The sequence below is a fragment of the Tamandua tetradactyla genome, chromosome 23, assembly GCF_023851605.1.
Source record: "Tamandua tetradactyla isolate mTamTet1 chromosome 23, mTamTet1.pri, whole genome shotgun sequence".
Classification (NCBI taxonomy): Eukaryota; Metazoa; Chordata; class Mammalia; order Pilosa; family Myrmecophagidae; genus Tamandua; species Tamandua tetradactyla.
In genome coordinates this window covers 24871713-24894794 of record NC_135349.1, presented here as the reverse complement: position 1 = coordinate 24894794, position 23082 = coordinate 24871713, and the positions used below count along the sequence as shown (strand labels likewise).

General features: G+C 41.3%; 1 protein-coding gene and 1 pseudogene across 1 annotated transcript in view; one reads left to right on the top strand and one right to left on the bottom strand.

Moving 5' to 3' along the window:
• LOC143667307 (eukaryotic translation initiation factor 3 subunit C) overlaps window positions 1-14442 on the bottom strand; it is a 33424-nt gene extending 18982 nt beyond the window's left edge. Inside the window, exons 1-13 of the mRNA XM_077141367.1 lie at window positions 14313-14442; window positions 14085-14224; window positions 12858-12923; window positions 11716-11905; window positions 11230-11355; window positions 10990-11044; window positions 5807-5916; window positions 5303-5430; window positions 2237-2396; window positions 1872-1975; window positions 1201-1342; window positions 871-996; window positions 635-728 (exon numbers count right to left, since the gene is read on the bottom strand). Of these exons, the coding sequence (XP_076997482.1) occupies window positions 635-728; window positions 871-996; window positions 1201-1342; window positions 1872-1975; window positions 2237-2396; window positions 5303-5430; window positions 5807-5916; window positions 10990-11044; window positions 11230-11355; window positions 11716-11905; window positions 12858-12923; window positions 14085-14185 (1402 nt within the window). The 5' untranslated portion in view covers window positions 14186-14224; window positions 14313-14442. The remainder of the gene's footprint in view (window positions 1-634; window positions 729-870; window positions 997-1200; window positions 1343-1871; window positions 1976-2236; window positions 2397-5302; window positions 5431-5806; window positions 5917-10989; window positions 11045-11229; window positions 11356-11715; window positions 11906-12857; window positions 12924-14084; window positions 14225-14312) is intronic.
• LOC143666727 (peptidyl-prolyl cis-trans isomerase FKBP4-like) lies at window positions 14184-18510 on the top strand (annotated as a pseudogene).
• Window positions 18511-23082: the final 4572 nt, after the last annotated feature.

The following is a 23082-nucleotide window of genomic DNA, read 5'->3' as shown; positions in this document are numbered from 1 at the left end:
ATTCCTGCCTTTTCTCCCATGATTCTATCATTCTTATTGGGCTCAAACCACACTGGCCCCTTTCTATGACATTCACATCTGTTCCCCACCGCTAAGCATTCTTTTCTACTAGTTCTTCACTTGATTAAATCTTCCTCTCATCATTCAGATCTCATTTCAAATGGCTCTTTCTCAAAGATGCTTTCCCAGACCATTATCTAAAGCAGCCACCCTCCAGTCACAGCCAATCACAATGCCCTATTTTTAAATTAGCATTTTATATTATCTAACATTATCTTGTCTACTTGTTGAATGGCCTTTCTACAGTACTAAAACATAAGCTGCTTACAAGTGGAGAACTCTGGCTACCTTGTCCATGACTACACCCTTGACTTGATGGGCACATGGAGGCATTGATATTTTTACTGAGCAAATGTCATGCACTTTCCCTTCCCAACACCTCTGATCCCAGCTAACCAAGCGAAATGGATAGATGCTTCATCCCAATGGTCCCCAGACCAGCAGCATCATCTTGGAGTGTGACCTAGCAATCTGCACCTTAGCAGGACCCCCAACATGAAAGCTGGGTGGGCTGGCTTTCCAAACACTCCCCTTTAGTATAATCCTTATGAAAATCTCTGCTTGTCAGGCTCACCTTGGGAGTGAGGATCAGTATTCTGCATTATTTTAGTAAATTCTTCATCCATCCGTTCCACCAGAGTTAGGATACAACCACGGACACGCAGTGGCTGAAAAGGAGAGCAAAGGAGGGGTAGATAAATTAGTCCAGATCTCACCCCCAAACCTCAACCCATCTCCACTGAGCCTTCCCAAGGCAGACCACATGCGCCACTCTATGCCTCCCATTATTCTGCATATTCCTCCCTGTACCTGGTCAAGATTGTGCAGGTTCTCACTCTCTTCAAGAATGTTCTCCCCAACAAAAATGTTAGGGTTTGCAAAGAGAATATCCATCAGCTCATTGATGCAGTCCAGGCACTTCTGCCACATCTCTGGCTGTAAAGAGACCAGACAGCAGAGTTAGAGGTGTGAGGATGGAGCAAATAGGCATCTCCCAAGGGTCTCTTAACCAGAAACACATTGGACTTTCAACTAGTAAGACTGCCTCCACACCCTCTCCACCCCCAGTTTTAAGACACTAGGCACCTTCCCCTGACCCACCCAGCTCAGCTCTGAAATACTCCACTTTGTTGCCCTCACCTTCATGTATGTGGCCAAATTGGGGTTGTAGTCATACAGAGAGGCAATGATATTGAACTTGATCTTGACAATGACCCCCTCCCCTAGGTTGTTTTCTGAAGCAATCTGAACCAGCAACTGTAGCAGCTCAATCTGGGCAGCACTGGAGGGGCACAGAACTGAGTAAGACTTTGGAGACAAATCAAAAAAGGCACATCTTGTCATATGCCATACCCTCTTCAAACAAGCAAGGCAGCCTCATTCCCGATATCCCTATCTTCACCCCTGGCATACATGCCTCTGCTTTATAAATTCTAAACAGAAATAGCAAGAACACTAAGAATCCTGGAATGCTGTAAAAATGCTTTCATATGTTCTAAAAAAAATTTTTTTAAATTAAAAAAAAATGCTTTCATATGCTTCATTCTATGTAGCCACTGAATACCTAGAGGAGGTGAGAATACTTCCATTTTACAGACAGGAAGACAGTTCCAAAAGGTTAAGTGATAGGTATATGGTCACAGAGTAAAAGGCAGAAATTGGACCTGCATGCTCTCAATATAACTTTCCTTCTACTGCAGTCACACACAGAGCCTTCCAAAGCAGAACTATTTCCCTACCAAACCCCACCCAGTGTCTTAGAGGAAAAGAATGTGGACTGTAATCCCACAGCCTAGCTCCATGAATCTTACCGATCAGTTCCCTTCTTGCCTCTTGCCTGCAGAATCTCATTCAACTTCTTGATGACCACAGCATGGGTGATCTCAGTTCCTTTGGCAAACATTTTTGGCTTCTCCTAGGCAACAAGAAGTTCTGTCATGTGCAGGCCAACAGCATCCCCTTCTTTCCTTATGTTTTCTCCCAACCTCACCAGGAGGGTACATACATACTCTTCCCAAATTGTCCCTCAATTCCTTTTTTTTTTTTGTTTTGGGTGCATGGACTGGGTATCAAACTCAGGTCTCTGGTATGGCAGGCGAGAATTCTACCACTGAACTGCCTGTGCACAGCGCCCCGCCCCCCGGCCCCCAATTCATTTTACCCTCCAAATCCTCACCTTCACAAGGGGCACTCCACCCCGGACTCGTTCCCATTCTCCCCCTTCATTGTCCTCCTCCTCCTCATCCAAGCGCTTGGATTTCCTATCATGCTTCTTTTTAGCTTTGTCTTCCCGTTTCTTGTCCGCTGCCCTCTTGTCCTCCTCTGTAGTGGGGGCTCTGCCAGAAGACATGGGAGAGAATGAAAGATCAACATCCTCCCCACCCCGAGGCTTCTTTCCTCCAATGAAGTTCTCTTCTTTTCTACCATCAAGTCATAGATCCAAGTTACACAAGATCAGAGATCAGACCTAACCATACTCAAAGCAAAGATCACTAAGCATTTGAATTGGCCAGGCTAATAACCAAGGTCGGCCATCATTTTATCTCCATTAAGAAATTCTCAAGGGGAATGGCACAACAGGTCCAATAAGGGAGAGATGCTAGCCAGGGCACTGGAGACAGAAATAGTCCTGCTGTGTTGCTACACAACTAAGCTCCAAGATTTTTCAATAATCCATACAGTTTTCTTCCATACTATTTGATATACCCTGACTAACTCACTCATTAGCTGCCAACCAATTAATTTTTTTTTTAAAATGCTGGTCCTTGCTGTTTTTATTCTTTCTTTTCTCTTTTTGTATGACAATAAATCAATCTAAATTCTGAATTTAAAAAAAAACTGTTCACCTAGAATCACAAATTATCTAAACTGACTCAAGAAGAGAAAATCTTCAGACCTATAATGAATAAAGAGACTGAATTGGTAATCAACAAAGAAAAATCCAGAACCAAATGGCTTTACTAATCAATTTTACCAAACATTCAAAGAATTAACAGCAATACAATGCAAACTTTTCCAAAAATCTGAAGAGGAAAGAATGCTTCCTAACTCATTCCATCAGAGTAACATCATCTATTCCCAAAGCCAGATAAAGATATCACACATAAAACAAAATCACAGACCAACAAAATCACAGACCAATATTCCTTAACAAATCACTAGCAAAATGAATCCAACAGAACAGTAAAAGGATTATATACCAAAAATAAAGTGGGATTTTTCCAGTAATACAAGGATGGTTCAATATAAGAATATCAATTAATACACCACATTAATAGAATGAAGGAAAAAAAACAACACATGATCATCTCAACTGACACAGAAAACACATTTGACAACATCCAGCACTCCTTCTTGATTAAACATACTCAGAAAACTAGGAATAGAAGGAAACTTCTTCAACATGATAAAAGGTACATACTTTCATATATAAAACATATGAAATATAGACCACTGCTAACATCATACTCAACGGTGAAAGACTGAAAGCTTTCCTTGCAACATCAGAAGACAGGGAGGCCTACTTTCACCACTGCTCTTCAACACTGTACTGGAAGCTCTAACCAGAGCAATTAGGCAAGAAAAAAACAAAACGCACCCTAACTGGAAAAGAAGTGACAAAATTTTTTTGGCTTCATAGAAAAATTACAAATATGCAACAACAAAGCTACTAGAGCAAATAAACGAATTCAGCAAAGTGGTGGGGTTCAAGATCAACACGCGAAAATCAGTCATGTTTCAATGTTATAATAAATGTAATAGATTGAAATGCTAGTGATCAATGAAAGGGTGGGGTAAAGGGTATGGCATGTATGAATTTTTTTGTTTTCTTTTTATTTCTTTTTCTGAATTGATGCAAATGTTCTAAGAAATGATCGTGATAATGAATATACAACTATGTGATGACATTGTGAATTACTGATTATATATGTAAAATGGAATGATCATATGGTAAGAATGTTTGTGTTTGTATGTTGGTATGTTCAATAAATAAAATAAGTTAAAAGAAAATTAGTCATGTTTCTAAACACTAGTAATACAATCCGAAAAGGAAATAAAGAAAATATTCCATTTATAAGAGCACCTAAAGGAATCAAATATCTAGGTTTAAATTTAATCAAGGATATAAACAACTTTACATGAAAAACTACCACACTGCTCAAATCAATTATAGATGATCTAAATAAAACAGAAGGACATTCTGTGTTCATGGGTTGGAAGACTAAATATGTCAATTCTAAGCAAAGCAACTTACAGAGTCAAGGCACTCCCAATCAAAATTTCAACATTCTTTTTCACAGAAATGGAAAAGTCAATCATTGAATTCATTTGGAAGGGCAAGGGACCCCAAATAATCAAAATCACCTTGAAAATGAATGGAGGACTCATTCCCTCATTTTAAAACTTATTACAAAGCTAAGGTAATCAGAACAGTGTGGTACTGGCAAAAGTACAGGCATACAGACCAAAAGAAAAAAACTCGAGTTCACAAATAAACTCTCACATCTGTGGCCAACTGTTTCTGACATGGTTCCAAGTTCACCCAACATAGAAAGGATAATTTCTTCAACAAATGGTGTGGGAAAACTGGGTATCTACATGAAAAAGAATAAAAGTGGACCCATACTTCACACAATGTATAAAAATTAACTCATGGATCAAAGAACTAAAACTGTAAAACATCTAGAAGAAAATATAGGGTGATATCTTTAGGTCTTTATATTAGGCAACAGACTCTTAGCCTTCACACCAAAACACAAGAAACAAAACAAAACAGATATAATGGACCTCATCAAAGTTAAAAACTTTCGTGCCTCTAAGGGCTTTTATCAAGAAAGTGAAAAGACAACCTAAAGAACTGAGAGAAATTATTTGGAAATCACACATCTGGTAAGAATTTACTATCCAGGGAGGCAGAATTAAGAACTGCCCCATTTTACATATGTGAAAACTGTACTCCAATACCACAACAGGTTTCAAAGTGAGACTATGCACCCAGTCCACACACAGTGAGTATTTCAGCAGTGAAATATTTAGACTCTGGAAACTTTAAAGTCCCATCTTCAGGAATCATTATTAGCTTTGTGACTAATGAATAATTAGTCTCTCTTGAGATCCTCTGTAAAATGGGAGCAGTTGGCCTCTACAACCTAAAAGAACTCCATGGAAGCTACAATAACCTTCAGGATGATTAAGGGCTTCCTATTCTCACTGCAGCCCTAGGTCCCAGTAGTTTTCTTACTTTTTAAGGAATTTTGAAGCTAGTGCAGTCTGTTTCCCTTCTTCTTCCTCTGAGTCTGAATCAGAAGATGTGGAACCTGTGTCCCAGTCTTCATCATCTTCCGAATCTTCTGAGTCCTCATCTTCATCCTCAAAGGAAAGGAGAGGATAAGCAGGAAAAAGACGGGGAATTTCTCTTTGCTCCCCCTGCTGACATGTTTCAGGGATTTTCAGGAGCAGAACTAGAGTAATTATTCATGGAATCCAGATGTCAAGAGCTGGAATGGACCATTAAGACCCAGAGAGAAATAGTGATTTGGCCCAGGAATACATTCCTCAGAGGCAGAGAAGGACTCAGAATCTAGTTCTGTAGATTCCAGTTTATTCAGTGCTCTAATACAACAGGAAGCCTGTTCTCAAACCAGACTCAACTAAATCGCATCCCTCCCAACCTTAGGATCCTATGAGTCACCCAGAAATGGTCTCTGGCAGGTAAATCATGCCTCTGTCTAACCCTGGCTCTTACTTCCATCTTTTTGAGAAATTTGCGACTTTCCCCAGAAGGAGCTTCTGATTTCTTCTTCAGGAAAGCTGCAGCACTGACTCCGTCCTCGTCCTCATCCTCATCTGAAGAACCTGGTAAGAAAAGGGAGAGAAGGACTTCCGGGTCAAGATGGCGGCTTAACAACGTGCGTATTTTAGTTCGTCCTCCAGAACAACTACTAAATAACCAGAAACAGTATAGAACAGCTCCTGGGGCCACGTCAGTGACCAGACACACAGTGTACCCCAGTCTGGACCAGCTGGACTGCTGTGAGCTCCACCCCAGAACCGTGAGTTCCCAAAGCTGCGGAGGCTGGCACCACTCCCTCACAGGCTGCTTCCCAGAGGGGAAAGGAAAGGAACTTTACCAGCAACAGGAACTGAGCACAATCAAACGCCAATTGTGGAATTAATTGACAAATTCTGACTACTAAAAATAGGCCCCCAGCTTAGGTGAACCTGGTCAAAGTGGAGGTTGCTCACTTTTGCCCCTGCGCCAAGGGGGCAGGGCTGACAGAAAAGGGGGGGGGGGGGGGAGAAGGAAACAGGTTTTTGTGGCTGTGTTTCTACAAAGGTTTGACTGCCTTTGGATATAGCAGCAGGACTTCTCAGGCTGCAACTGCCCCAGGCACAGGCAGAAGTGAGCTCTTCTGGGGGCTTGTCTGGAGCCTGTCCCTTCCCCAGGGGACAGGTGAAGCCCAACTCAGGTGGAATCCCTCCCTCAAGGAATTCAGACACCAGAGCTTGGTAATTTAAAGCCATTAAAATCAGCCTACAACCTCTCCTCCGTCTCCACCACACCCCCAGCAGGGAGAGTCCGCCAAAGTTAAAGGTACCACATCATCTTATGCTGGTGGGACCTGCAGGTAGACAAGCGCCACATACTGGGCAGGATAAGAAAAACAGAGTCCAGAGACTTCACAGGAAAGTCTTTCAACCTGCTGGGTCTCACCCTCAGGGAAAACCGATGCAGACTGACTCTTTCCTCCTGATAGGAGGCCAGTTTGGTCTGGGAAAATCCGGCTGGGGTCTATACTATCTAAGTAAACCCTCCTAAGGGGGGGGGGGGGGGCAGAGGCACCATACAAGCAGGGCAAGAAACAAGAAAACAAGAACTGAAAAATTCTCCTCTGTTAAACAAAACTTAAGCTAGAGGTCCAGATAAAGCTGAACTGAATGTCAAAGAACAGATAGACAACAAATTCATCCAGCAAGAAAACCCTAGGTAAAAGAAGTGCAAGCAATCTCCAGAATAAACTAATTAAGATAATTAAATGCCTAGACACCAGCAAAAAATAACAAATCACACTAGGAAAATTGAAGATATGGCCCACTCAAAGGAACAAACCAACAATTCAAATGACATACAGGAGCTGAAACAATTAATTCAGAATACACGAACAAACATGGAAAATCTCATCAAAAACCAAATCAATGAATTGAGGGAGGATATAAAGAAAGCAAGGAATGAACAAAAAGAAGAAACTGAAAGTCTGAAAAAACAAATCACAGAACTTATGGGAATGAAAGGCAAAGGCAGAAGAGATGAAAAAACAATGGAAACCTACAATGGTAGATTTTGAGAGAGAGAACATAGGATTAGTGAACTAGAGGAGAGAACATCTGAAATCCGGCAAGAAAAAGAAAATATAGGGAAAACAATGGAAAAATATGAGCAGGGACTCAGAGAATTGAAAGACAATATGAAGCACACAAATATATGTGTTGTGGGTATCCCAGAAGGAGAAGAGAAGGGAAAAGGAGGAGAAAAACTATGGAGGAAATTATCACTGAAAATTTCCCAACTCTTACAAAAGACTTAAAATTACAGATCCAAGTACAGCGTACCCCAAAGAGAATAGATCCAAATAGACATACTCCAAGACATTTAATAATCAGAACGTAAGAGGTCAAAAAGAAAGAGAGGACCTTGAAAGCAGCAAGAGAAAAGCAATCCATCACATACAAGGGAAGCCTAATAAGACTATATGCAGATCTCTCAGCAGAACCATGGAGGAGAGAAGACAGTGGGATGATATATTTAAATTATTAAGAGAAAAACTGCCAACTGAGAATTCTATATCCAGCAAAATTGTCCTTCAAAAACGAGGGAGAAATTAAAACATTTTCAGACAAAAAAATCACTGAGTGAATTTGTGACCAAGAGACCAGCTCTGCAAGAAATACTAAAGGGAACACTGGAGACAGATACGAACACAGAAGAGAGAGGTGTGGAGAAGAGTGTAGAAAGAAGGACTATGAGTAAAGGTAAAAAGGAGGAAAATTAGATATGACACATAAAATCCAAAAGGCAAAATAGTAGAAGAAAGTACTACCCACGCAGTAATAACACTGAATGTTAATGGATTAAACTCCCCAATCAAAAGACAGAGACTAGCAGAATGGATTAAAAAACAGGACCCATGGGCGGGCCGCGGTGGCTCAGCGGGCAGGGTGCTTGCCTGCTATGCCGGAGGACCTCGGTTCGATTCCCGGCCCCAGCCCATGTAACAAAAACGGAGAAACAGAATACAATAAAACAAGAAAATGTTTAAAGATGTTTCCCTTTCTTCCTTCCTTCCTTCCTTCTATCCTTCCTTCCTTCTCTCTGTCTTTCCTTTAAAAAAAAAAAAAAAAAAAAAAAAAAAAAAAACAGGACCCATCTACATGCTGTCTCTACTCAAAGGACACGAGGTCAAGGACACAAACGGACATTTACACACCAATGTTTATAGCATTGGAAGCAGCCAAAATGTCCATCAACAGACGGTTGGCTAAACAAACTGTGGCATTTACATAAGATGGACTATTATGCAGCTGTAAGACAGAAGAAAGTTATGAAGTACGTAACAACATGAATGGACCTTAAGGACATTATGCTGAGTGTGATTAGCCAGAAACAAAAGGACAAATACTATATGGTCTCACTGACATTAGTGAATAAACTTGGAATATTTAGTTGGTGTGTTAGTTAGATTCAGTTGTCAACTCGGCCAGATGAGCATACCTAATCTTGTTGCTGCAGACATAAGCCAACGGTACGTGAACCTCATCTGCTGCCAATTACATCTGCAGTCAGCTAGGAGGCGTGTCTGCTGCAATGAGTGACGTTTGACTTAATTGGCTGGTGCTTAAATGAGAGAGCGCAATGTAGCACAGTCAAGCAGCTCGGCATTCCTCATCTTGGCACTAGCAGCTCAGCTCAGGCCTTTGGAGATGCAGAAAGAAGTCACCCTGGGGAAAGTTGTTGGAACCCAGGGGCCTGGAGAGAAGACCAGCAGAGACCATCTTGTGCCTTCCACGTAAGAAAGAACCTCAGTGGAAAGTTAGCTGCCTTTCCTCTGAAGAACCAACAAAATAAACCCCCTTTTACTAAAAGCCAATCCGTCTCTGGTGTGTTGCATTCCGGCAGCTAGCAAACTAGAACAGTTGGTAACAGAGACCATCAAGAGATAGAAATAGGGTAAGATATTGGATAATTGGAGCTGAAGGGATACAGATTGTGCAACAGGACTGAATATAAAAACTCAGAAATGGACAGCACAATATTACCTAACTGTAATACAATTATGTTAAAACACTGAATGAAACTGCACATGAGAATGACAGAGGGAGGAGGGCTGGGGCATAAATGAAATCACAAAGAAAGATAGACGGTTAAGATTGAGATGGTATAATCTAGGAATGCCTAGAGCGTATAACGATAGTGACTAAATGTACAAATTTAAAAAACGTTTTTGCATGAGGAAGAACAAAAGAATGTCATTGCTGCAGTGTGCTGAAAATAAATGATACTTAATATTTAAAAATTTCAACTAATATGTGAGACTAAAGCAAAAAATGTTTATTTGGTACAAATTTATATTCTGACTAGTGCATCTCCTAATATAACTTATGTAGATAGTTGGTTGAACACCTTAAGTACATGGAACTTTGTACAGGACATGAGATTTTGTTGGTTTGTCCAGGTGATGCCCTGATGAATCCCAGAGTGATTTGATCAGTGAGTGGAAAAGTATTTGCAAAGTCCCCTTTGGGGAATGGTGAGAACAGGGGGAAACTCAACTTCCCCAAGTTGAATTCTTGATATTCTCACAAGCAGTGTGGGCAACCAAAGTTATAGGCTGAGCCCCCAGTCTTGGGGTTTGTTCACATGAAACTTAACCCCACAGGGGATATGTCAAGCCTACTTAAAATTAGCCCTAAGAGTCACCCCCAAGAGAACCTCTTTCGTTGCTCAGATATGGCCTCTCTCTCCAGCCAACACAGCAAGCAAACTCCCCACCCTCCCCCATCTACCTGGGACATGACTCCCAGGGGTGTGGACCTTCCTGGCAACGTGGGACAGAAATCCCAGAATGAGCTGAGATTCAGCGTCAAGGGATTGAGAAAAACTCTAAAATGAGCTGAGACACAGTATCAACGGATTGAGAAAACATTCTCGACCAAAAGGGGGAAGAGTGAAATGAGACAAAGTGTCAATGGCTGAGAGATTCCAAACAGTTGAGAGGTTATCCTGGAGGTTATTCTTACGCATTAAGTAGATATCACCTTATTATCCAAGATGTAGTGGAGAGGCTGGAGGGAACTGCCTGAAAATGTAGAGCTGTGTTCCAGTAGCCATGTTTCTTGATGATGATTGTATAATGATATAGCTTTCACAATGTGACTATGTGATTATGAAAACCTTGTGTCTGATGCTCCTTTTATCTACCTTGTCAACACATGAGTAGAACATATGGAATAAAAACAAATAATAAGGGGAACAAATGTTAAAATAAATTTAGTTTGAAATGCTAGTGATCAATGAAAGGGAAGGGTAAGGGGTATGGTACGTAAAATTTTTTTTTCTGTTTCTGTTTTATTTTTCTGTTGCCTTTTTATTTCTTTTTCTGAATTGATGCAAATGTTCTGGGAAATGACCATGATGATGAATACGCGACTATGTGATGATATTGTGAATTGCCGAGTGTATGTGTTGGGAATGTTTGTGTTTCGTTCTTATAATTTTTTTTTAATTAATAAAAAATTAAAAAAAAAAAGAAATGGGAAAAAAAAAACTAAAATGGGAGAAGAGCAAGGATGAAGGGCAACCAAGAAACCAAGCCAAGAAACCCGTAACTTTGGACCTTCCTAACCATTTGGAATAAGGGTCTCCCTTCTTACCTTCTGAATCCTCCTCATTCTTCTCAGCATCTTCATCTGCAGACTGCTCAGGATTCTGGACAGAAGAAAATGAGAGAATAATTAAGAATGCCTGTCAACCATCAATCCACACCTCTGTTCCAAATAGTTTTGTCACAACTCCTTCCCCAGTGACCTGTTCCATTTGAAAATACGTTTCTGGGTCTCAGGCATGGAGACACCAGATTCACAGCTGAAAAAGTCTGCCTCTAGCATCCCCACCTGCTTGTAATTTGTGATTTGGGACTCAAAATCTCGGTTATATTTCCGGATCTTCTGGCGCAGGGTGCTCAGAGCCTTTGCATTGTTCTTATTCATCTTCTTTTTCCCTTCTTTATCTTCCCATAGCTAAAGGAAAGAAGGAAGAAAAGTAGAACAGGAATCAGGACTAGTATTTCCTAAACTTCAGGCTTCTACCACCTTCATGAGTCTTGTTATGTTGTATACCATCTGTTCTAGTTAACTACATCCATTAACTTAATTTTTAAAGAACTTTTATAAAACCCCACTAAAAGTACAAAAACACATATAAAACAAAATATTGTGTCTTAAGGAAGGCTTCTCTCTTTGCTTTATCTTGTTCTCTGAGAATCACTGGATAAGGCAAACAATCTTCCAAGAGATATGATTCTTGAAAATAGATTAAGAGGCAGTCCCAGGCCCACAGCCCCCTTCCAGATAACCCCCTCTCACACACAGGCATCACACCTCATTAAGATAGTCCTCCAGGTCAGCCAAGATCCGGATATAGAACCGAGGGACACCTTCCTTGTCCACAATGCTCTTGGCTTTCCCATATGCTTTCCCCAAGAGCTCAAATTCTTCCAGGCACTTTGTGACATCCCGAATCTTCATGGCATTCCGAATGGTCCGGATAAGATTGGTCAGCTCTTCGAACCTAGGTTGGGAGTCCAACACCACATTTGACATGGCCACCATGACCACCCAGATAACTCAACAATGCTCCAAATCCTCCCCACAATACCCAAGCTCCCCATGGCCTTACCATGATTTAAAAACCACCAGTCTAGTGGAGAAGCTAAGCCTACCTGCAGTTATCCTAAGTTACTTCCAGAGGACCTCTTTTGTTGCTCAGATATGGCTTCTCTAAGCCCAATTCAACAAATGAAATCATTACCCGCCCTCTATGTGGGATATGGCTCCCAGAAATGAGAGCCTGGCCCTGTGGGATTGACAATGCCTTTCTGACCAAAACAGGGGAAAGAATTTTAACAAATAGGTATGAGTGGCTGGGAGAGTTCAAATAGAGTCAAGAGGCTACTCTGGAGGCTACTTTTTTGCAAGCTTCAGCTAGATATTGCTATTTATCATGTTTTGCCAAACTACAACCAAAACCATTCCTGCCAACCCTAAAGAACACTTAGGGCTCTAGCTGAGATTTTACAAAGTTCCATGCACTATGATTACTTTACCTAAATGAGTTCCTAGGCCAGGTAAGTCCTGAAACCCAGAGGCGCCAGCCTCTCCAGAAAATCAACTAGTTCCATCCACCTACCCCATATTATTGATATCCTTTTCCAACATGAAAAAACTAAAATGGGCATAGCCCAAATATCCCTAAAGATTGGGAGAAGGATCAAAGGAGAAGGTGAGTTAAAACAGAGAAGATAGGGTTTAACAAATGAGGATGACTATTGATATTTCTCTTGGTCTCCAGTATCTTGGAACAGCTGGAAGGAAAAACCTGCAATTGTGGAACTGTAACCCATACTAAACTCTGAAATTTATTCTATAACTAATTGTTGTAATGTGCTTTAAGAGTCATTGCTTTCTTATATATACATTATTTTTCACAACAAATAAAATAAAAATAAAACCACCAGCTTCACCTTTTGTCCTTGGCACTTCGGACAACCCTCTTGGTATCTTCTTCATCCTCACTCAATAACAATGGCCTATTTGGAAGGAAAAGAGATCATTAACCTCTCTACCTAATTCCAGTCTTTCCAAGTAATACCTTTTTCTCTTCCCTGCTAGGGCAGGGAGAACTGCATAACTCAAGCCATCCACACTGCAGTCATCCTCTTTTGGACTTCTCTCCAGAGCCTCATCACATTTAACTTCAAACTTTTAAGTCTACTTCAAGAATGGCCTTTTATCAAATGTCATAAGGGTATACAAAGATGACTTCTACTCTCTCAAAAATAAACAAATGAAGATACTTATTTACTGTATAGTGAGAAAAACAATTACATGATGTTACCAGAAAGTACCGAGCCCTTTGAATAGTTGAAATAAAGAGTACTTCCATTAGCTTCAAGGAGCTGGTACCTGAAGCCAATGGCAAGGAAAAAGTCCCAATGGCCTTAACACCTCCATTACTAGTACTGTCCTTTAATACTAAGAGAACATGCCACAGACTCACAGTATTCATCTGACATCAGTATCTTCATTTACTGTTTCCACTTTATCCATTTTTCCAATTTCTACTTTATGGAAATGCTGGTATCCACTTGTGGCCGTGATATGAAATCATTTTATATGGGTGTGTGTGTGTGTATAATAATTTTTTTTTTAAAACATTAATACTAAAGTTAGCACAAGAATACAGCAAAAATAATGAAGGTGGTACATGAATGACAGAAATTTGAGAAATTTCGTGGTTTCAAAGGATGAAAAGAATTTTAATTTGCAGATGGAGGAAGAGTGTTTCAAGTGGAGGTCAGCAACAGTTGTACAACAGATATTTAAGAACCTGCCAGGATATCCAACAATCACTCTGGACCTCCTCCTTTGATCGGTGAAAGGACACTGGGAATCTCTTAGTGTTAAGAGTAACTTCTGGAGTCTGAGTAAAGACCAGTTCTATGCGGTGCGAGAGGAGAAAGGAGGGCTGTGGGCATGGAGACCAGTTAGGAAACCTTTTCTCTTTGCCTTGTACCCGGGGGCTGGACTCCCACTTCCCAGCATTCTAAGCGTGAACGTTGTCCTCCAACTCTACCCGGGTCCCCTACACCCTCGACACACTCAACCTCACCGCCATTCCCCTCCCACGTATACGGACGGCCTTCCACAGCCCGCCAGGACCACCACTCCCGGGACAGGCCCTCACTCACTGTTTGCCATAGTTACCGCCGACAGGCTTGGTGACCAGCTCCTCCCCGGACAGGGAAGACTCGGACTCGCTGTCGGAACCGGTGGTGAAAAATCGTGACATGGCGACGCGGCTGAGGACCTGCGGCAGACGCAACCGGAGCTGTAAGAAAGTCGGAGCGTCACAGACCTCGAAAAGGGAACCGGTCCGCCAAGTCTCGACCCCCACCTTTCACTGTCCCCACACGTACTCCAACCCAGGCCCGCCTCCTGTAAGCACGAGGCCCAAAAAGGAACGCGCCAGCTAAACTCGCGAGTTACACCACGGAGCCCACACAGAGGAAACGCAGAGAGAGAAAGGCGGTACCCTTGCGTCACTTCCGGAAGGCGGCCGCGAACTAAACCGGAACTACAATTCCCACTGGCCTTCGCGCCACAACAGGAAACCGGGTGACTGAATGACGTTGGTGTCTTGTTTTAAAACTTGCAGTCCTTTGGGCTTCACGCTCTGAATTACAGCATCAGAATCTCAGGGTTAGGGGTTTACTTTTTCTAAAGTACCCACATGATGTTTTGGAAACGTCGAGTAAGACTATTTGGATATGAATCCTGGCTCTGCCACATTAGTTGTGTGAAGTTGGACAAATTTCATAACCTCTATGTGCATCAGTTTTCCCAAAATAAGGGCAAAGATATCACCTACTTCTTAGAAGTGTGATGAGGATTAAACGACTTATAACACGTGAAACATTTATGACAGTGCCTTGTAGAAAGTAAATATTAGTTATAATTCATTTTTCCACAAATACTTATTTACTGAGCATTTATTATGAACCATTAGTGTCCTAGGCACTGGATAAAGCAGTGAACAAAAGAGACAAAGTCCCTGGTTTCTCAAGGGTTTAATGTTGTAGTGAATGGCATAATTAACTAGTAAATGTTAGGCACGGAGTCCTCAAGGATTCCACATGAGACAGCAAGTCAAAGCACAGAAACAGATTTGTGAGTGGAGGGAAAATGGGGAAGAAACAGAAGAGAGCCACCGACACAGATGTTTGCAGAAACTAGCAAAGTGGCTCCGACCCCCCTCTTGGGGGGGGGGGGGGGCTGCCTTTTAAATAAAAAATTGAGTCAACAAGACTGCACTAACAAAGGGGCCTGTTTACTTAGGGTATGATAGATTGCTGGGGTATGGACGGGTTCTCCTTTGATGTGCAGCTTCATGTCTCAGGCAGAGCGAGGTACCGATAGAGGAAGGTGTTATCAGCAGAAACGGATTATGACCATATTTCTAGTTATCTGGGGTGTCTTCATTTGCCATTTGGAGGATGCAGCACCAGCCGGTATGGTCAAGGAAACTGGAGGGGGCTAAGGAGTGTTGAGGGGTCCCTGTGTTAAGAGTTCTTTTTGCTTTTAGAATTCTTTTTCTGAGGCCTAACAGTAAACAAATATGAGATACTTCCAAATAATAATAAGCACTGTAAAGTCATCAGAGTAGTTAAAGGGGAAGAATATTTTGGATAGGGAGGTCAGGGCCTTTCGGAAGAGGTGATATTTGAGCTGAGATCCATGACAAGAAGGAGGGAGCCATAGGTCAGGTCAAAGAAAGCCTTCCCTGCAGAGGGAACAGCAAGTGCAAAAGCCCTGAGGTAGAAATGAGTTTAGCTAGGTTCTAGAAATAGAGGGAAAGCAGTGTGCTGTCAGCAGAGTGAGCAAGGTGTTAAGAGTAGAGACACAAGCAACACCAGATCTACCATGCAAGCCATGATAAAAACCTGTGGATTTAAATCTAGGTGGATTGGGGATGCCTTTAGAGTAGGGGAAATAACAGAGCAGGGATTGTTTTACATTTTGAATGGTTGTTTCTTTCATTCAGCATTTGTTGTTTTCCCAGCCCCGTGCTTAGCTTTGATGGCACAACTCTTCCTTGAAAGAAAACAGAATTAACAGATTGACGGGAAAAGGAAGCCACTTTAGGTAGAGGGAACAGTATGAACAAAGTCCTGGAGGCAAGAAAGTTCAGGGCACATTTAGTGGCTGGTGTATTGAGGTTAGAAAGCAGCAGGGCATCTCTACACGCCCTTACCTGCTTCCCTGCTTCCCTTGTTCTCTCTTCTCTTCCCTTCCTTCTCTCTCTATCTCTCTTTCTCTCTCTGTCTCTCATTCCCCCTGTCCGACAAGTCCTCTGGGTTATGACAGCAACCCTTTCACCTTCCAAAATAGAAATGGAATCCACTGTAATTGCAAAGGGAACCCGAGGGTCCTGGGTAAAGGAGATTGAGTGAGCTGAAGATGACTGATGTCATTTGATTGATGAATAGATAAATTTGATGAAGAAATGCTCATTCACATTAACGTAAAAGCTACTGATTTTAGAGTGGCTTTCCTGTTACTCCCAAGGTCCTGATCATCTACAAAGGAAAAAGCATATCAAACTTTTTACTTTTTTACTAATTCTCCACTTAGTCACTACCATAAACTTCAAATAATGGGGAGGGGTTTTCTTCGGTAAAATTGTATTGAAGTATAACACAGATTCAGGTGAGTGACAGATCATAAGTGGACAGCATGATGAATTTTCAAGAGATGTAACCAGCAGCGCATCAAGAAACAGAATGTAACCAGATTGTCACTGCCAAAAGGCTCCCTTCTCCTGTCCCTGCCCCCAGTGACTACCCCACAGACCTCTTAAATTTTATTTTTTGTTGTGAAATATCTCAAACATAGAGACAAGAAGAGACGATATTCTAATGTTCATCTACCTACCACAGCCCAGCATTGTCAAAGCTGACATATGATGCCACATACCACATTTGGCTTCCATAAAGTGGAAGGTCCACTTTGAGATGGATGATGGGGAGCGTCTGGGTCTCCCCTTTAGACTGGAGAAAGCCATTCAGTGCATGGAAAAAGGAGAACACCACTTTTGGCAGTGTTGGGAAGGAACACCTATTTTTTAAAGAAAAGAAAAACACACACACACTTGGTTGCGACTCAGCTGCAAGTGGGGACCAGAGGTACTGGAGACTTCCAGGGGATCCCAGTTCCGGGTCAGCAGCACCCACTCACTGCATCCCCAGTGCGGCACAGAGCCCAGCTCCCAAAGTCATTGGCACCCGAGGTGGCTAGGACTGCAGAGGGGGTAAAGATGTTGGAGAGCGATCATGACCTAAGCATGACCAAGGCGTCCTAAAGGTCACCAGGAGAGAAAGCACAGGCACAGAGACTCCCATAGTTGAGGACTGGATCTTTGTCCACTACACTGGCTGGCTGACGGGTGCCTCCAAGTTTGACTCCAGTCTAGATCACAAGGACAACTTCTTTGACCTGGGAAAAGCTTGGGACATTGTCCAAACAACATGAAAGTGGTTTGCATGTCACCTGTGGTTCGGGGGACAGTCCTCCAAAGACCCCCCCCCCCAATGCCACGCTTGTCTTTGAGGTAGAGTTGTTCCAGTTTAAGGAAGAAGAAGCTGTGGAAGAGAAAGAAGGCAGAAGCATCCTTAGAATATAGAATAAGGGTGAAGTCTCTGCGGGGCGCATCAGGGGCCACATGGAGGTGATGCTGTAGGCCCTATCTTTGACCCGTGGAAGCTCCACTTTGAGATGGATGATGGGCAGCATCTGGGTCTCCCCTTTAGACTGGAGAAAGTCATTCAGCGCATGGAGAAAGGAGAACACCACTTTTGGCAGTGTTGGGAAGGAAAAGTTGCCACCACAGGCTGTGCTGAAAAGTGAGGTATCATCTCAAGAGTTTTGAGAACGCCAAGGAGTCTTGGGAAATGAGGTTGGAGGAGAAGAGACATCATGAAAGAACTGAGAACAGTGTACCTCAAGAAAGACAAGTACAGGCCACAGTGGCTCAGCAAGCAGAGTTCTCGCCTGCCATGCCAGAGATCCGGGTATCTTTTTTTGCTGATGCAAAAAAGAAAGAAAGAAAGACAAGTACAAGCAACCTTTTCTGCAGTACAAGAAGACAATGTCCTGGCTGAATATGAGTCAAGTTTCTCTAGTGAGAAAGCACAGAAAACACAGACCCCTTGACTGGCTGCCCACCTCAACCTGGCCTTGTGTCATCGGAAGCTGCGGGCCTTCTTGCCACCCACTGAAAGCTGCAACAAGCCCTGAAACTGGACACGAGAGAAGGACCTCTCCTGGGTGGCTTCCAGAAGGTTCTGTAGCTCTATCTCAGCAACGAGGTCCAGCTGGTTGACTGCCAGCAGCAGATCTTCACGCAGCTCACAAGGGAGAAGCTCTATGCCAATGTGTTTGAGAGGCTAGCTGAGAAGGAGAGCAAGTCCAGGGCAGACAGCTGCCCGAGACCATCATGCTGACATAAAGATCGAGCAGAGAGCCAGTCTCAGGTGGAGACAAAAGCAGAGCCTCTCCCCAGCCCTCCTCCTGCAGCTGTCTGCCTCCCCTGCTCCTTGCCCTTCTTCACCTTCTTAGTTTTGTAGAAACTGAAGAATTTTGAGAGAGAAAAACAAAATACTTGGGCATCCAAGGGAAATGGAGGTAATGAACAAGGGTCACTGTACATTCATAAAGATCTTTAAAGCATCTAGCACATGCCAGGCTGTTCCTCATGGATAGTCTTTCTTTATTTTTGTTTTTAAAATTATTTTGGGGGGGGATGCATGGGGGAGTATTGAACCTGGGTCTCCCACACAGCAGGCAAGAATTCTACCACTGAATTATGTGTGAACTTCCTCTCTTTATTTTGAAATAATACATGTACATATTTTTGAAATGTAAGTGGTACAAAAAAATGTAGAGAGACAAATAAATCTCCTTTCTACTCCTGACCTCCAGTTTCTCAGCTTCTATCCCCAAAGACAAATACAATTATCAGTTCTAGTTTGCAAGCTGCCAGAATGCAGTATACCAGAAACAGAATGGCTTTTAAAAAGGGGAATGGCTTTTAAAAAGGGAAATTTTAAGTTGTTAGTTTATAGTTCTAAGGCTGTGAAAATCTCCAAATTAAAGCCAGCCTATTGAAACATCCAATCTAAGGCATCCAGGGAAAGACAGCTTGGTACAAGAGGGCCGATGACATTCAGGGTTTCTCCCTCAACTGGAAAAGAACTTGGTTAACATGGCGGAGTCTGCTAGCTTTCTCTCCAGGCTTCTTGTTTCATGAAGCTCTCCTGGGGGCATTTTCCTTCTTTATCTCCAAAGGTTTCTGGCTGTATGGGCTCTGTAGCTGTCTTGGTTCTTGTGGCTCTGTTGCTGTCTCCAAAATGTTTCCTCTTTTAAAGGATTCCAGTAAACTAATCAAGACCCACCTGGAATGGGTGGAGTCACATCTTCCTCTAATCAAAGGTTAATACCCACAGTTGGGTGTGTCATATCTCCATGGAGATAGTCTAATCAAGTTTCCAACCTACAATACTGAATAGGGATTAAAAAAAAAGATGTCTGTCTCCACAAAATGGATGAGGATTAAAATGTGGCTTTTCTAGGGTACATAATTCTTTTAAACCAGCACAACAGTTTACAGTGCAGTCTCTTCCCATTTTAATATATATAGATAGATAAATAAAAGGATATGGATTATATGCATTTATGTGTATATATACATATATATGCATTTATATATTTATGTATTTTAGACCTGGTATATATATATATTTTCTTCATAGCCCACCCTTTTTCTTATGCAATCATAGCATACTTTATGAGCTCTTCTGCCTTTTATGTCATTGTTCATATATCTTGTAGCTCCTTCTATATCAATGCATTTGCATTTGTGTTATTATTTTTAAAATTTTTATTAGAGAAATTGTGGGTTGACAGAAAAATCATAAAATACAGGATTCCCATATGCCACCCTATTATTAATACCTTGCATTGGTGTGGTACGTTTGTTACAATTTTTTTTAAACTTTGCTTTTATTAATTAAAAAAATTAACAAAACATTTAGCTATCATTCCATTCTACATATACAATCAATAATTCTTAATATCATCATATAGTTGCATATTCATCATTTCTTAGTACATTTGCATTGATTTAGAAAAAGAAATAAAAAGACAACAGAAAAAGAAATAAAATGATAATAGAGACAAAAAAGATTATACATACCATACCCCTAACCCCTCACTTTCATTTACCACTAGTATTTCAAACTGAATTTATTTTAACATTTGTTCCCCCTATTATTTATTTTTATTCCATATGTTCTACTCTTCTGTTGATATAGTAGCTAAAAGGAGCATCAGACATAAGGTTTTCACATTCACAGAGTCTCATTGTGAAAGCTATATCATTGTTCAATCATCATCAAGAAACATGGCTACTGGAGCACAGCACTACATTTTCAGGCAATTCCCTCCAGCCTCTCCGCTACATCTTGAACAACAAGGTGATATCTATTTAATGCATAAGAATAACCTCCAGGATAACCTCTCGACTCTGTTTGGAATCTCTCAGCCATTGACACTTTGTCTCATTTTACTCTTCCCCCTTTTGGTGGAGAAGTTTCTCTCAATCCCTTGATGTTAATTCTCAGCTCATTCTAGGGTTTTTTGTTACAATTTTTAAAAGCACATTTTTATAATTGTATTATTAACTTTAGTCCGTGGCTTAGCTTAGCATTCACTGTTTGTATAGTGCAGTTTCATGGATTCTTTAAAATTTTTATCTTGGGGGTGCAAGGGTAGTTTAGTGGTAGAATTCTTGCCTGCCATGAGGGAGACCCAAGTTCAATTCCTGGAACATGCACTTTCCAAACAAACAAACAAAGAAATCAACAAAAACAAATTAAAAAGTTTCAACAAATGGAGCTGCAATAACAGGATAGTCACATGGAAAAAAGAATGAAATGTGACCCTGCCATACAGCATACAAAAAAAAATTATCGTATTTCCATATATACAATACAACATTTCCCCTTTAACCACGTTCAGACATACATCTCTGTGCTGTTAATTATATTCACAATGTCATGCTACCATCACTACCATCCATTCCCAAAACATTCCCATTGTTCCAAATAGGAGCTCTGTATATATATTTTTTAAAGAAAATAGAAGTAAAAATAAAAAGAACACCCCAAACATCCCATCCACGCCCATTGTTTATTTATTTTTTTGTCTTTTTTTTCTTACTCAGTTGTCCTTATGCTGGACAAAGGGAGTGTCAGTCACAAGGTCTTCACAATTACACAGACAGACCTTAAAAGCTCTATATTTATTCAGTCGCCTTTAAGAATCAAGGCTATTGGATTACAGTTCAACAGTTTCAGGTATTTCCCTCCAGCTACTCCAATACACCAACAACTGAAAAGGGATATGCATATATTGCTTAAGAATTTCCTCCCAAATGACCTCTCAACTCCATCTGAAATCTCTCAGCCACTGAAACCTTATTTTGTTTCATTTCTCTTCCCCTTTTTAGTCAAGAAGTCTTTTTCACTCCCACATTGCCAGTGTCAGACTCATCCCCTAGAGTTATGTCCCACGTTGCCAGGAAAATTTACATCCCTGGGAATCATGTCCCCTGTAGTGGGGAGGGCAGTGAGTTCACCTGTGGAGTTGGCCTAGAGAGAGAGAGAGACCACACTCAACAACAAAACAGGTTCTCTGGGGGTGGCGCTTAGGCATAATCATAAGTAGGCTGAGCTTCTCCTCTGCAGGAATACATTTCATACCGGCCAGCCCCAAGATTGAGGGCCTGGCCCATCAAACTGGCCCCAATGCTGGTGAGAATATCAGGTCTTTCCCAGGTGGGGAAGTTTATTGTTTCCAACTTTTTCCCCAGTCCCTCAAAGGGACCTTGTAAATACTTTGTAATCTTCTGACCAGATTACTCTGGGATGTATCAGGCATCACACTAACCAGTATAACCTAACAAGATCTCACTCCTTGGGTTCCATGTAACTATGGTGTTCAAATACACTGACTCTGCAAGTTAAATTATATAATGTGCTACCAAAAATTATCTTATCCTTTTAATGGCAAACCTTTCTTCTATTATATGATATATAATGCATTTTCTGGCTCCCATTGATGATTACTTCTTCTAAATGTTCCCAATGATCCTACATGGAGATATTTTTATCTCTACATTAAAGGTGAGGATGTGAACATCCTTCAAAGTCAAGTGACTTTCCCAAGGTCACACTGCTAGCCTGTATTCAAACCCAAACATTATTCCACGGCCATTGGAACTATTGAGTGCTTTGTTGTTTTAGAGCTAGACTTTAACAATTTTTAAGTTGGCACAACTTAGACTTGGGAATAGGACGGACGGGAATGAGGGCAGCAGACAAGCATATTTGAGAATTTTATCCTTTATGAGCATAACTAAGCTCTGGAACTAGAGCCAAGCATAACGTGGGTGTTTTTATCAGGTGAAGTTTATTAGGCATAGTCTTTGATGTGGTCCTGGTCAGTCTCAGAGCAGGAAGTACTACCTGTAGGTGCTGTGATCCATTCCGTCCATGCAGGAGTGCATACTTTCCTTAGCAGATTGCTTCTCTTGGTGTGTCTGCAACAATGCAACAATCGAGCAGAAAAATGGTAACCAATTCACATTTGAACTGTGGTATCTAATGTAAAAAAACAAAAAAGGCATTGGAAACTAATGACAAACTTGTAGGTAGGCAGGAAAAGCAGCTATTGCTAACCTCGTTTCACAAATAAGAAAAGGGCAGGTGATGGCTAAGCTAGTGACAAAAAGGGGTCCTGAACCAGGTCTTCTAATTCACAGACTGCAGAAGACTATTCTGGATGTATTATTATTTTTTTTTTGGAGGACACTGCACATTGCATTTATTTTTTGTTCTTGTTGTTTATAACTCTTTTTTTTAATTTATTAAACATAACCACAAACAAACACAAACACTCTTACCATATGATCATTCCATTCTTGATATATAATCAATAACTCACAATATCATCACATAGTTGTATATTCATCACCATGATCATTTCTTAGAACATTAGCAACAATTCAGATTAAGAAACAAAAACAAAAAAATTCATACATACCATACCCCTTACTCCTCCCTTTCATTG